Source organism: Athene noctua, chromosome 5 (assembly GCF_965140245.1).
Source record: "Athene noctua chromosome 5, bAthNoc1.hap1.1, whole genome shotgun sequence".
NCBI classification, from domain to species: Eukaryota; Metazoa; Chordata; class Aves; order Strigiformes; family Strigidae; genus Athene; species Athene noctua.
In genome coordinates, this window is record NC_134041.1 from 31,195,536 (window position 1) to 31,209,867 (window position 14,332).

Genomic DNA, 14,332 nt, shown 5'->3' on the forward strand with positions numbered 1-14,332 from the left:
ATCCCTGTCCCTGTGCTTTAGGTCTGGATCCCAGTCCCCATACCTTGCTTGTACCAGGCTGCTACATCGTCCTCATTTCTTACTCTTTTCTGGGAAAGAGTTTGCATTATGATTTTCCCCTGTGCTGTTGTAGCTAGGAAAAAGTAAAAGAAGCAATGTTATTTGCATTTTTAAACCAAGCAAGGAGAAGTCGGGAGTGGGCTTTCCGCCAGTGCAGTCTGGCACTTGCTTTGTTGAGAACATATAGAATAATTTATAAATAGCATGGTGGTTTTTTTTTTAAAAAGTATAATTATACTTTTAAAGATCCTTCATTGCTGGGGAGAAGAAGTCTTCAAAAGAGGCTTTAGAAAGAGTCTTGCAGGGGAACATTTTCTTTAATGATATTCATAAAATCACTAAGAGGAGGGTTTTCGATAGCAAGAGACAATGCAAGACAGCCATTCCTACACCTCTCTTCCCACCTCCTCCCCAGGCAGCTGACTTTTAAGATGCCTGGATATTTAGGGGCTCAGTTTGTCACAGGTGGGAATGCTTTAGCAGAACAACCCTCCCTGGCCACATGAGCAAAGCAGGACATGCAGAGCCTGGACCACTGGGTGGGTCAACATCAGGGCGAACAGCGAAGTTAAATTCACCTCTTCTCCATCGAAACCATAAGAAATAATTCCTGAACCCAGGAGGCTGGGAGCAGCAGCGTGCCACCAACCTCAGCACATCAGAACTGCTCTCTGCCACTGGCCAGAGCTGTTCCCTAGAGGTGGCAGGGGCATCGTGTGGGGAAATGGCTGTTCTCTGCATCCTTCACTGCCCTGACCTGCCCGGGTGGTGATTCCTGCTCCCAAGGGAGCACCAGGGGCTTCACCACCACCGCTTGGAAAGGAAGGCGGGGAGTAAATAAATAAAGAAGTAAAAGCAGGTCAGGGGCAAGCTTGACGTGGAACGATGAGGGGATTTAGAAATCGTGCCAGGAGGTGATTCCCTGCCTGCCAGGATCAATAGAGCAGCAGCCCTGGGCTTCAGATACCCTTGGCATCCACCGGCCAGCCCCAAACACCCCCATTATTTGTTTCATCGATACCGGTCTTGAGAAATGCAATCGATATATTAGATTTCCCAGAGACAACAGTGCAAAATGCTCAAATCCTCCGGCAGCCTGAGCTGGAGCTATTGATTTTTCACATATTCTCCCTCCCCATCAGTACCCACGGAGGATGAGGATGCGATGATGAGCATCACGAGACTGGGGGGGGGGGGGTCTCAGTCCCCAGGGCAGAGGCAGTGCTCAGGGTCAGACCAGCAGCAGCACAGCCCGATCCACTAGGAGTTGTCAGGGTGTTTATACACCCAGGCAAGCTGCCTGCAGCAGGGTTTTTTAAGCCAGGAGGAGCTATGGTTTCCAGGCAATAATAATTCACTGGATGGGCCTGATTCCAGGGGCAGGGATGTCGGTACTGATCCAGCTTCTTCCAAGCAGCGTCCCAGCAGCCATAATTTCCCACAGCTCTTCCGAGCGGGGTAAAATGATGCTTTCGTCCCTGTTTCAGTGGGAGCCAGGATGAGACCTGCCAGGAGGGGATGTGCCTGCCTTGGCTGCAGGTGGGTCACTTTACCCACTGGCTGAATTTGATCCACTGGGACTTGAGCCCACCACAGAGGTGGATTTAGCACTCAAGATCCTCAAGAGCAACCTCCAGGGATGGGGCAGCCCTGTCTCCAGCTGCAAGTGCATGGGCATGTGGGTCTGTGGACAGTAGACGTGCCCTGCCTGGCTTATTTATTGCCTCCTCTACACTCTCCAGGACAGGATTTGGCCCATATATTGCTCAGCCAGTGTCAACGTGCCTGATCTTAAAAATCCCAAGATTGGGCAACAAGATACCCTTGGCTGCAAGCCTGCATGTGAAGGCATGACTGCTACCAAAATGCATAGGAATACAGAAATACAGAACAAAAAGCCAAAGCAGCAGCAGCTCCCCTTAGCCAGGAGCCTGCTCTGTGAGGGGAGCAGGGCTGCCTCCGCTCATCGCCTGACGCCCCCGAGCAGGCTGACCTTTCCCGGGCTGACTCACAACCGATGTATGCAGGGCTGTGAGCAGGCAGCAAGCTCCTCGCTGCTCCCACGCGGCCCCTCTGCTTTGCTTGAGATCGCAGAGGTGTCCTGCCTGGAAACTCAGCTGGGGAATAAGAAAAAAAACATCTGCCCAGACAGTTTAGGTCAAGATGACCCTACCAGGTTGCTTCCAGCCCTGCTCCTGCGCTGAGGGGTGCAGTGTCCCCCATTGCCATAGAGGGACAAAGCCCGGGGAGCTGTGCTGGTGGTGGCTGGGCTGGGGACTCACTGTTGCTGTCTTACAACAGGGAGCAGATGGGGGGTTTCACGCCCTTCACTGGCGTGTAAGTGATTGCTCCTGGATCGTTTCCAATACATATATATGTGTCTGGTTTAATTTATGCATGCTTGCTTGGTGCAAGAAGACAGCAGCTGACCAGTGGTTAAGAAAACTGAACACCCCGAAAAGGTCTAAAATTAGAGAAGAAACAAGAGATGCTTCCTCTGAGCCCCTGAGCCGTGTGAGCTGCTTCCAGAAGAGTCCCAGGAAGAGCCTCTGCCCTCCCTGCTCTGTTCCCAGGACTGCCCCTTTGCTAAACCCCTCTCCTCACCAGTTGTGGCAGAGGAGAGTGAAGTGTCCGTCCCCCCCAGCACCTCTCCCTGTTCATGGCACTGCCCTGTTGTGTCCTGGGGCAGTATGGACCCTATCCTTTCGGGATGTTTTCCAGGGGACAGGATCTGGTAAAGTTCCAGATGGCCTTGGGACTGTCCCTGTCCTGTTTACCCCAACCTCACTCGCCTCGTTACACACACTCTTGCCTCCCCATCAGCATCCTTGCTGTTGGCCCCTTTCCACATGAGAGGGGAGAGGGAAGGGGGTGAAGGAATGGGGGCAGCACCACACCAAATAGCAGGAAGAAAGGTAACCTGGGACAGGAAACAGTGTCCCTGGAGCTGCGGCTGCTGGCTCTCACAGCCACCACCACCATCACACCGGAGTTGCAGCAGGTTGCGGAGGAAACATGAGATATCGGTGCATCTTGGCGTATCGATGTTGCAGGCACCAAGCTGCCACGAGCACAATAAAGTAGCGAGGCAGCACTGGCAGCGGCTCCGTGCCCTTTGCATGAGTCACCAGCTCTCTCCTGCCCTCTGCTCCAGAGCCAGCTGGATCCAGGGGTGTGGGGTAGGGCTGGGGCAACCACCCTTTCCTGTGCCGCCCCCACAGTCAATAGGCTGCAGATGGACAATTGCTGGGGTTGTGCCTTGGTGCTGGTCCCCACCAGGCAGAGTAGACCATACCCGTGTGTGACACGATGCATTGGTGCAACTGCACACTGGAGGATGTGTCACTGCGTGACACTGTGTTCTCTGTGCTGAACCTGTGTCCCTTAACCACCATGTCTACAATGGCAACAAAAAACTAAGTGCAGGTGAGGTTGAGGTGTGTGGTAATAGCTATGGCAGAAATCTCCAAAGCCAACTGGACTTTCTGGGAATTTTTGGAAGTCCCACCATAGCTTTCTGTTTTTTTTAACAACCTCACAACCTTATCAAAGTGCACAGAAGGCCACAGGCTTCCTATTTGCAAGGGCTGTGTTAGGAAAACAGCTCCTCCTGCCAAACCTGGCTTGACCCTGCCTGGCTTGAGCGCTGCATCATGAGCATCCTTAGGGTTGCCAACTCCTGCTGATGTCCCCAGTGCATTGCAGGAGACAGACCTCATTCACAGTGAGTCCATTTGGTGGTCACCTGGGATAGCACTAGATTGGGCTGTTTCTCCACAGAGGATCTTGCCTGGCCTGGAAGGAACCGTGTGTCCATCAGGGCTAAGTGTGAACCATCCCTAGGTGTAACACCTGGCTAGAGGACCTGCAGCTTCAAAACAGACATCAGATTGCAAAGAATCTTTTAAAGCAAGTGGGGACACATCCCAAAAGTCCTTGTGTCACCAGGGCAGAGAGAAAGAAACCGCATGGCAGCTGGGTTCCCAGCCTGGACATGGGCTGAGGGGCTGCTGGGTTGAGTTCATGCTGGGGGCTCCACATCTGTTCCCAGCCAGCTGATTGGAAAGCAATAGGTATGGTCTCTGACAGTAGCCACAGACCAGAAACAGCATGGCTTTTTCCTCACTGTAGAAATTAGTCTCAGTGATGCAAACCACACATATGCAGAAACCCACCAGCATTTCTCAGTGCCTCTAATCAATACCAGCAGATCTGGCAAGGGTCACCTCTACAGCCTGAGATCCCTGTCTTCCACAGTTCCTCTCTGGCTCCAGACATCATTGTGATGTTATATGTCTGGCAGGAATTAGTCTAAAACCCTTCCCTTGCTAACAGGGACCACTGAATGGGTGGTGGCAGGGGCTCTGATGCCTGGGCTCATCCCCAGCAGGGCAACACAAAGGGGATGCAGGATGTCCCCTTCCTCCAAACCACAGCGGCCTGCCTGGTCAGGACACACTGACCTGTAACCCAAGCCCTGCCTGTTCCATTTTATGGCCAAAACAAGCCATAAATCTCCTTCCACAGAGCTGAAAGGTGCAATTGCTTTTCTGCGGTGCAGGTTTTTCCTTGCATGACTTGTAGCATCACGTGAGGGAAATCTGTAAGTAAAAGTCATGCTGGAGCCATTTATAACGGCAGTGCCGTGATTGTTACTGCTAACAGCTGCAATTACAGACACTCCCTTCCATCACTTCTTGCTGGGCAAGAGAGGGGAAGGGTGCAGGAGCAGTTTTTCCAGAGCTGCATCCCCTCTCTGGTGGACCTTGTCGCTCACGGGCAATGCTTAGGGAGGGTTTCAGGGAGGGATGTAGGATGGGGAGTAACCCCTGGTAACGAGGGTTTGGGGAGGGATGTAGGATGCTCCCCAGTAAGGAGAGTTCACTGAACACATCAGCTGGGGCTCACCTCTGTGGGCAGGACAGGGTATTGCTCTGGGGCTGTGCAGAGACAGACAGCAGGTCCAAGTGCTGGCCAAGGAGAAGTGCTGCTGGTGGCCACAGATAATGCCAAAGAAGGCTGCAGGTGAGAGCAGCATCCCCGGCGAGTCACTGCCAGGCACATCTTACCAACACTATGTCTAAATCCCCTGCCTGTGAGATGTCACAGATGGCTGGGGAGCTGCCAGGGGATTTGGGAGCTGGGTACCTGTGCCTGGTGCAAGAGTGGAGGGATGCAGAGCCAGGTGTGGTGCAAGCAGGGGATGGGTGGGCAGCTGAACTTGCCTGGGGGAGATGGAGAACAAAATGAGGGACATTTGTGGCCTTGCAGTGACAGGTCAGTGACAAACGGAGCCATTACTTGCTGGCTGTTGCTGCATGGAGATGTGAGACAAGGGGGAGCTGGCAAAAGGCAGGGGAACTTGGAGATGGTAGCCCTACAGCAGCTGAGCCTCAGTGGGGCTTTCCCGCTGAGCACCTCAGCTCTGTCTTCTCAGTGCAATTCAAGGGGAACTGAAACATCCGAAAATGAGCTAAATTTCACAATTAGCATAATTAGGGAAAAATTTAAAAACCCCAACACTTCAAAAATGGCTTTTTATTTTTCTGTTTTCAATCAATAACACCTAGGTGTTTGTTTCAAAACTAAGGGCTCTGCTGAAGTTTTTGCACATGCATGAAAAGAGATGGGAAAGGGGATGGATGGAGCAGGAGGCTGAGTAAAGTGAAACAAAAATAAAGCTTTTTGTGTATGTTTCACACCAAGCAAAACACTGTGGGTCAAACCAAATTGAAATTTCTCCTTATGATTTTCATTTGAATTTAGAAAAGAAAATACCATACAAAATTTCAGCTTACTGCCCCAAACCAAAATGACTTAGTGATAAGAAATTTCTCTCTGTGGAAAGATCCACTATTTGCACAGCTGCGGCTGCAACCTTTGAACCACCAGCCAGCCATGGTTTTGTAACCACTTTATTGTTGATATCAGCCCAGCCTGCTGCCCGCACTGCCCAGCAAGGCTTCAGGCATGCTTGGGGAGCGGTGCTTGGCACCTGGCAGAGGACTTTTTCCATCAGCATTCAAGAGGTTTAATGATGTGTCAGGGATAGGGGAGATTTATGCACTTTTGAGGGGGGTTAAGCATTCCTTTTCCATCATGGCTACTGATTTATATTCACCACAGCACAGGAAGGAGAAAATTGATGTTTTATTGATATCTTAAAAACTTATATGATGGATATGCTAATTACACACTTTTCTCACAGATCCCCTTTATTATACACAAACAAATAGCCCTGGTGCTATAATGAATGCAGGTAAAATGTGCAGTGGAGCTGAACTTCGCAGAGGTGATGCATATGAGGGAGATGTTGCTTATGCTGTGGCAGAGACCTCAGCCCTTTGTTTAGCTTCTTCCCTAGCCAGAATTGAATTTTGGTTTCCCGTTGCCTGTGTTTCCATTTCATGGAAATCACCTCCCTTGTCAGGGACAGGGCAGGCACAGCTCTCACAGACACACTGTGGGCTCCTGGCTGCTGCGGCATCTATTGGCTCCAAAAAATATTGAGCAGGGTATGCATTTGCTCTGCCTTGCTAACAGGGGACACATGCACAGGGTGAAAAATGAACAGGGTTTTTTCATCTCTCCGCTAAAAGTGGTTGTCTCCCCTCCTCCCTCTCCCAGTGCACGGGCGAAAGTGAGCAAGGTGCGTGACATGTATTGTGAGTAGGGGTACATGTAAAATATCCATATTCCAGGTGAAAATCACAGCTCGAGACAGGCACAAGCTGCCCTGTCCCTGCCTGACAAGCCAGACACTGCTCCAGCCCAAGCCCCATGCAAGCCCTCCTGCTGCGGGTCCAGGCAGGGAAGGGTGATGGCTCTGCTCAGTGAGGGGAGATGGCTGTGCTCTGGGGTCTGCTTTCCGCACATAGAACATGGGGTTTGGGGAGCCACCAGAGCAGTGGAAGGACCTTCTTGGTGCAGAACACAGAACAGATACAAGAGGTGATAGCCTGCGGGGCACAGGAGCAAGGGGCAAATCTCCCAAGAAGAAGTGATGAGGGAGACAAAGGAGATTAAAGTGGTGGGACAAAGACGCTCGAAACAGATAACCTGGAGGAGCTCAGGAGACAGGAGGGGACATTTCTTAATGAGAGGCACAGCTCTTCCCGCAGTGGAGGTTGGGGTGTGCTGGGACCCATGCTATGGGAGGGGAGCAATGCCTGCTGTGTTGGGGTGTGCTGGGAGCCATGCTATGGGAGGGGAGCGTGCCCAGGCTCCCCCTGCTCCTCGATGCCCCTTGCCCTTGGGAGGGCACATGCTTCCCCAGCCTGCAGCCTGCTCCTCCTCTGTAGACAGGTGTCTCCCGCAGTAAAATGTAAGGCCACAGACAAACCAGCTCTTAATTGCCTCTCTCTCCTTTTGTTGTGGGAAAAAAAAAAAAAAAAGTAAACATAGCTTAGCTCACAGGGATCCCTTCAGATGTTTCTTTTAGGCTGGCTGGGTATGCGCAATGGCCTCTGCCCTCTGCAGAGGCACAATGACAGGTCTCCAGGATGACCAGCAGGTTTGATATGATAATTATACAGGGATATTTTTTCTTCGCTCGGCACTGCTGGTTGCAGCCTGTTACTGTGTCTCTGCGATCCCAGCACAGGACCTGGGGCTGACGCACATCCACAGCTCATGCAGGGGCCCTGCACGATTTTCTTTACCACTCTCTGCCTGTAATGGTTCTGGTTCTGTGCATTCTGCAGCCAGGGGCTGAGGGAATGGGCTGAATTTGGCCAGGCTCATACTGGAATGACTGGGCCTCTCCCAGCCCTGCGCCTCTTCATGTTTGCAGGGGGTGGTTGATGTGTCAGGCAGAAGGTCATCAGCATTGGCACCCCCCAAGCCCCGGTCCTGCCCTCTCCCAGGCTGCTGGGGACCAGCAACTAACTAAACATCATCCCGCAGAGCAGGCTCAGTGTGTCTGAGCTCAGCATCCCCATCCTCAGTGTTTCCATGCCAGTCTCCTAAAATCTCCATGGGTGCCTTGCATCAAACCTGCTCCCACGCCTGCCAAAGTGAGGGGGTGGAAGGAAGGATCAGGCCCTTGGTGAAGTCTCTCTTTAAAAAAAAGGCAAGGAAAAAGTGAGAGATCTAGCAGGAGCTGTAAGTGCTCTAGCAAAGAAATCCACCATGGAGACAAGCTGAAGAGCGTGCGGAGGCTGTGCACTTCAGTTAATTTGCTGCAAGTATATATACTTGCTTTTCCAAGTTATTCAAAAAGGGTTTCATACTGCCAACCTGCCCGGTTGCCTGTCTCTTGCTGAATGCTGGCAGGCTAGGACCGGGCGATGCTTCCCCATGGTGAGGAGAGCTGGTCGGGGTGACACAACCAGCTGGATACAGCTGAACGGCTTCTGGTGGAGAGCAGCAAGGAGGACGAGTTCGCTGTAAATATCGCGGTCTGTTTATGAGACTGGGTGTTAATCATGCACTGGAGAGGAGCTATTATTTTTTATTTGCAAGTGGCAGAACCAAGCTGTTTCCGCCTCCCCCACTTCCTGGTTCAAGTTGGGGCTTTGTCCCCCCTGCACAGGCAGGAAGGCTGCGGGAGACACAAACTTGCTGGCAGGACACCCTTTGTTCCCTCAGCAGACAGCCCCAGGCAGAGTGGGTGCTTTCAGACACACTCCCATCTCCAGCAGAGCCGAGTCCATCTCCCCTCTGGTACTGAGCAGAGCCTTGGGCCCCACTGCCCCTGTCATACAGGCTGGGATGCAGAGGTCCCCTCTTGCTCTGTGCAGGACTATGGTGTAGTTACACTCCCGTGGTTGGACCCTGACCCCTTTCTTGTACACACAGCCCAGGGGTGGGGACATTGCCATGGCTTGGTGGCCCGATGGGAAAGTGGTGGTGGCCCTGCAGGGCCATGTCCAGGCACTTCAGTGGGGCTCCAGCTCGCTGCCCTGGCTGTGTTAGGGCTTTTTATTACTTTACCCCCTAAGTAAAACTTCTCACACCCAGTGAGGCTGTGAAAGCAGTGAGAGAATAAAAGCCAGCTTATTTCTGGCTCTGATGGAAGGTCTTTTTTCCACAGCTTTTCCCCCTGCAAGATCCAGGATGGAAAGATGGGGAGAGGTGTTGCTCACAGGTTGTCTGTAGCATCTGGGACATGGCCGGGAGACTGCAAGAAGCTGTGCGGATGTACCACATCACACACAGGATGCACCTTCATCCTCATCCTTGCGTCTGGGGGAATGAGAGTGCATCCCGGTGCTTTGGAGTAAGACAGGGACCTCTAAAACCGCAGTGCAAACCCCCGCCTTGCTGCTTGCCCCTCTTCGCCTCAGTGTGCCCACCTGTAAGTTAGGGTCACGCTGTGGGGCGGCCCCCCACACCACGCGGCCAGCTGGTGGGAGCAGCGTGGCCCCGGGGGGTGGCCGGAGGAGGAATAGATCTGGACGCTGCCGAGGTGGCCAAGGTTTCCCCAGGGGACTCAGGGCTGCCATTTGCTGAGGCCGGGGGTGGAGGAGGGAGATGGACTCGACAGCTGTGCCAGGGAGGGGGAAAATCTTTCCGCCCAAAGTAGATACCGGGCTAAATATAAACCGCCTTTGGGCTGGCGCTTGGCCGGGACCCCCGGGGCGGCGGGCAGGGCCGCTACCCTTTACCCGCATCCCGGGAGGATGCTGGTTGCCATCCGGCACCCGCCGGCCCCCCCCGACCGCCATCCAGGGCCGGGGGCTCCCCCCAGCCCGCGCCCGCCCGGCCCGGCCCGGCCCGAACCGCGGGCGGCCTGCGAGTGCCCTCCAGCGGCGGCGGGGACGCGGCGAGTCCCCCCGGCCCGGCCGCCACCGGAGCGTGGCACCGGGCTCCGGGAAGGGACTGCGGTGGACGCGGGTCTCGGCCACGCACGAAGGGGGGTTTAGGGGGGCGCGGGGTGCTCGGGGACGGGGGGTCACGTTTGGTAAAGGTTATACAAAGTTTGGGGGCGCGGGGCGCCCCCTCGTTGGATGTTTCCGTTTAATCAGCACCATCGGCAGAGCTGCGGGCGAGGGGTTCCAAAGCCGAGTTTAGGGGCCACGTCTCCTGCTCGCCGACGTGCGGCCGTCGGGCCCGCGCCCGCCCCGGAACTCTCGGGCTCGGCGCGCGTTCCCCGCGGGCGGCCTGGCCGCGCGTACCGAGGCATGAGGGGGAGCAGCCCGGCGGGCGGACCCGGGCGGGCGGCTGGCCGCCATGGCGTCGCCCCCGCTGGCGGTGGCGGCGGGGAGCGGCGGCGAGGCGAGTTCGGGATCCGAGGAGACGGGGACGGCGCCGCCGGGCCGCGACCTGGCCGCGCTCTTCGAGCAAGCGGCCGAGCGTCTGCCGGCGCTGCTGCCCGCCGCCAGCAAGGAGCAGCTGCTCTACCTGTACGCCCGCTACAAGCAGGTGAGGCGGGACTGGGGCGGCCTGGCCCGACCCACGGCCCGAGCCCGGGCACTCCCCGAGGCGTGGGGGGCCGGCCGAGGAGCGGGACAGGGGTGTGGGCCGGTACCCGAGTGGCCGGGCCTGGGGCTCTCCCGGGGCCGCCGGCCGAGGGCCTGCGTGGCTGCTGCACAGAACGTGGCGATGTCAGGTGGAAAAAGTGATGTCAGGGGGTGCGGGGAGCTTTCTGTCCAGCGCAAAGTTCACTTCACCGGCGGTGAAGGTGAATGAAGTCTGGTAGGACAGAGTCCGGCTAACTTCATCCCGCTCATCGTCCTGCCTCAGCTTTCCCCCTCGCTCGGCGAGGGCAGCCCTGACGCCATGCTGCTCACCCCTGCTGCGGGGACATCGGTTTGGCTTCAGTGGGCAGCGTGGTGAACGCAGGTGTTGGTGTGGAGGATTTGGCCTTTGTCGCCAAGTGAATTGGCGGTCTGTCCTGGTGTCCAGTGAGGCTTTGTGGAGTAAATTTACTTTTGGCTGGTAAATAGAGCTGCCTGGCCAGTGTTTGCCAGGCTCCCTGCATATTCTGGGTAATCAGGCCACTGGGACAGGTGTTTGAATTGTTTGTGGAGCACGGCTAGCACTGATGCTTGCCTCCCCATTACAGACATTGGGGATCTGCAGCACTGACCTGTGTGTGGGCATTAAATCTTTGGGGTTTTGATGGGACCACATGAAGGATGTGCCTGTGCAGATCTCTCTGTGGAGGACTTTAGAGAAGGCTGGGAAACTAAACTAGTTAGTTCTAGGTGTTATGTTGAACGTGACTTTTTTTCCCGTTCAGTCCCAGTGAATTGAGCAAGTTATAGAATGCATCCTATGAGAATATACAAAGTCACTTTTTCCTGCCTCTGTGGGGGAAGTTACCTACAACAAACAAAAAAGCACCAGTGAAGATACAAACGACTGTAATAATTGCCTCACCTTTATTGTAAGTATTGTCACACCTGGAAGACTAAAGAGTAAAAGTACAAATATGACTCAGGTCTGTGGCAAGAGATGCTGTCTTGACTTGAAAACTGAATCCCACCCGTTTGGATTAATAGTTGAAGTTGGGTATGCACATTTTCCCCATGGTTTTCCTCCCATATGGAATACCCTTGTCCTACTACTGCCACTTATAAGTGCTTTCATTTTTTTAATGCACTGTTTAATTATCCTCTAAGCTGGTGGTTCCTAGGCTGTGCTTTGTGGACCATTAATTGTATTAAAAGCAGACTTGGTCACATGAGGTTTTGTTTTCAGATTTTTCTAGTGCTTAAACAGGTTTCCAGGTTTCTCTTTCCCTCTTAAAGAAAAAGGAGCGTAGAAAAATAAAAAATACTAGGAGAACATTTAAGAATATCAAGGCTATGCCTAGGATGAGATGAAAGGAAAGGTGTTTTTTTTTTCTCTTTTGTAGCTTTTTAATCTGTATTCTCAGGAGATATGTTGCAAATGACGTCTTGTTTTTCACTCTGTTGCAATGCTTTGTAACTGTCCTAGGTGGAAATGGGAAGGCATTACCTGCATATCAGCTCGTGATTGTCAACAGAGTCCAGAGGGTTTCCTGGTGTGAGCTCTGTAAGACCAATAAGGTGTTTAATGTTAATAGTTAGTTAAATCAAAAGCTATTTTGAAACAGTTTTGATACGTCAAGAAAAGCTGATAAGTAACGCTTGTGTCAGCACAGATTTCCAGTTGCCTTCAGCTGAGGGGAACAGGGCACTTCTATCTTCTCCTCTGTCCCTCTTGCCCCTGTCCAAGCAGGATGCAACAGCAAGTGCCCTTGTGCTCCTTGGTTTCAGGCTGTGCTTGGCTCCTGGGCTTCTGTGCCTTTGGCTGCCCAGTGCAGTCCAGAAAGGTGCCTTCTCTGTTACAGAGTGCCTGGGAGGGTAGCACTGGTGGTGGAGATGGGAGAAGTTTGCTAGCATAGCCACTGCAGGATTATCCTCTGCTAACTTTGAGTTTTGCAGTGTTCTGTGCTTTAAATCATGAGAGTGCTTAATGCAAGTTTTCTCTGTTTAATTATAGCAGCCGTATCAGTATGCATAATGGGCTGCTAATATATTACTTTGGTGGACAGTAGTATTGCTAGCGCACAAAAGGTGCTGACTCAGATCTGTCCACTGTCCTTGATTTGGCATCCTTGTCTTTCCTCAGTTTAGTGTTTTATGTCACTAAGGGCTTTGATTTAAGATACAGCACCATCATAAAAGAGGTGACAGTAACAGCTGAGCTCTCTGTTAAAATACTGTATATTATTTATTTCAAACTGTGTGGGTATATAGGCATTTTCCCGGAATTTTATTACCTTTTATTGGAGGCCATTTCAGGATTTTATTACTCTTCTCTCTGATTTTGTTTATGTGTCAGAGACTTGAAAATAAGGGAATTGCTTAGTTGTCATCTCCAGTGAGGTTTTTAGAAGATGTTGCTGAGTTTACGACTCTGCCCCAGAACAGGAGGAGGAACAGACTAGTTGGCAGGGCTCTGGACTGGGACTGATTTCTCCCTCCATTTTCTGTGTGGCTTTGGGCAAATCACTCATCTGTGCCTTGAGTCTGTAGTGGTGAAGTAAAGACAGCACTTGCCTGCTGTGTTGAGGAGGTGAAGAACTGAGGTTCAGAAACTATGATGAAGACCAATGTAGCAGTCATCACTGGGAGACGGGAAAGAATCTAGAACTTGCTGGAAATGATCGGACTGAAAAAACTGCCCTGCCAGGAGGATGTACCAGTGCTTAAGTAAACGCTGAGAAGTGCAGCAAGCTGGAAACCCCGTGCCCTTGGCAAAACAGGGCTTATGCTGTCTCTCACTGTAGGCTCAAGAATATAATCCCATTTTTGCATGACATCTTTCAAATGTTGTAGAACACGATGCCACAAATTTGCCCGAACTTGGGGGTTTCTGCCTGCAGCTTCCTGTTGCACAGAGCAGTGGGATGGCACTGACTCGGTGTTACCAGTGTCAGTCTCTCTGGGACATACAGCCCCTTGGTCATCAGGGCTAGGACCCCTCGCCTTCTGTGGATGGTGTTTGCTTGTTCTTCTCTACACTCCACTTTCAGTCACTTGAGTACAGGGCTTTCCCACGGGTTGGACCAGGCTAATGGGGCAGAGCTTTAGGCAGGAACAGGCAGAAATTCCTGTCTCGCCAAAGAAATTCAGCTTACTTGGCCCATGTACAGTTAGAAATCCTGCTTACAGTTTTTAGTCCTCCTGACCACAGAGGTAGGTTCAGTTCTTCTTACTACTCCGTAGCTGTAGGCCGCAAGTATGATTCATATTACAAGATTTACAGTCAGGTAAGAATATTTGTCTGGAACTCCCTGCTGTATAAATGTATTAATTGAAAAATTAGCAAAGAGCCATTTTGCCACTACCACTGGGACGAGGAGGATTGGAGATCAGTTGTGGAGTAAGGTGTAAGGAGGATCTCAAGATTTCTCCCAGTCTGGACCAGCAGCTGAAGTTGTATGGGATGGGTATGCAGTGCTAACCTGTCTCTGAGTATCTGTCTATCTGAGCACTCTTCTGAATGTTGTGACCTTCAGCTCTCAGATGGAGGATTTTATCCAAGGTTTCTAAATTTCCATTTTGGCCACAAATGGAAATGTCTGCAGACACTTCCTATTTGGAGCTGCCTGGGTCATCTTTGTACAATTCATGAGTATAATGCCTGGAGACGACTCTGCATGCAGAAGCAATACTAGGAAAGTATTTAATGCATTCTAGCTGTCTTCTTTTTTTAATGCAGCTGATGAACTGTAGATGAGGAGAGCTAAGCATCAAGTGACCAGTCAGCCCCCTGGAGACCATCAGTAATTATTTTGTGGACACAGAATGAGAAACTCTTGACTTGAAATACTAATACAGGCTCTTGTCGTTCT

At 52.2% G+C, this 14,332-nt stretch overlaps 1 protein-coding gene across 2 annotated transcripts in view; it reads left to right on the plus strand.

Annotated features, from left to right (window-relative positions):
- Nucleotides 1-10,184: 10,184 nt before the first annotated feature.
- The window catches only part of ACBD6 (acyl-CoA binding domain containing 6), an 88,309-nt gene continuing 84,161 nt past the window's right edge, over nucleotides 10,185-14,332 (plus strand). The window contains exon 1 of one of the 2 annotated variants that reach the window (XM_074906937.1): nucleotides 10,185-10,425. In XM_074906937.1, coding sequence (XP_074763038.1) covers nucleotides 10,234-10,425 — 192 coding nt within the window. In that variant the 5' untranslated portion in view covers nucleotides 10,185-10,233. The remainder of the gene's footprint in view (nucleotides 10,426-14,332) is intronic. The other variant, XM_074906936.1, reaches the window with a different exon arrangement.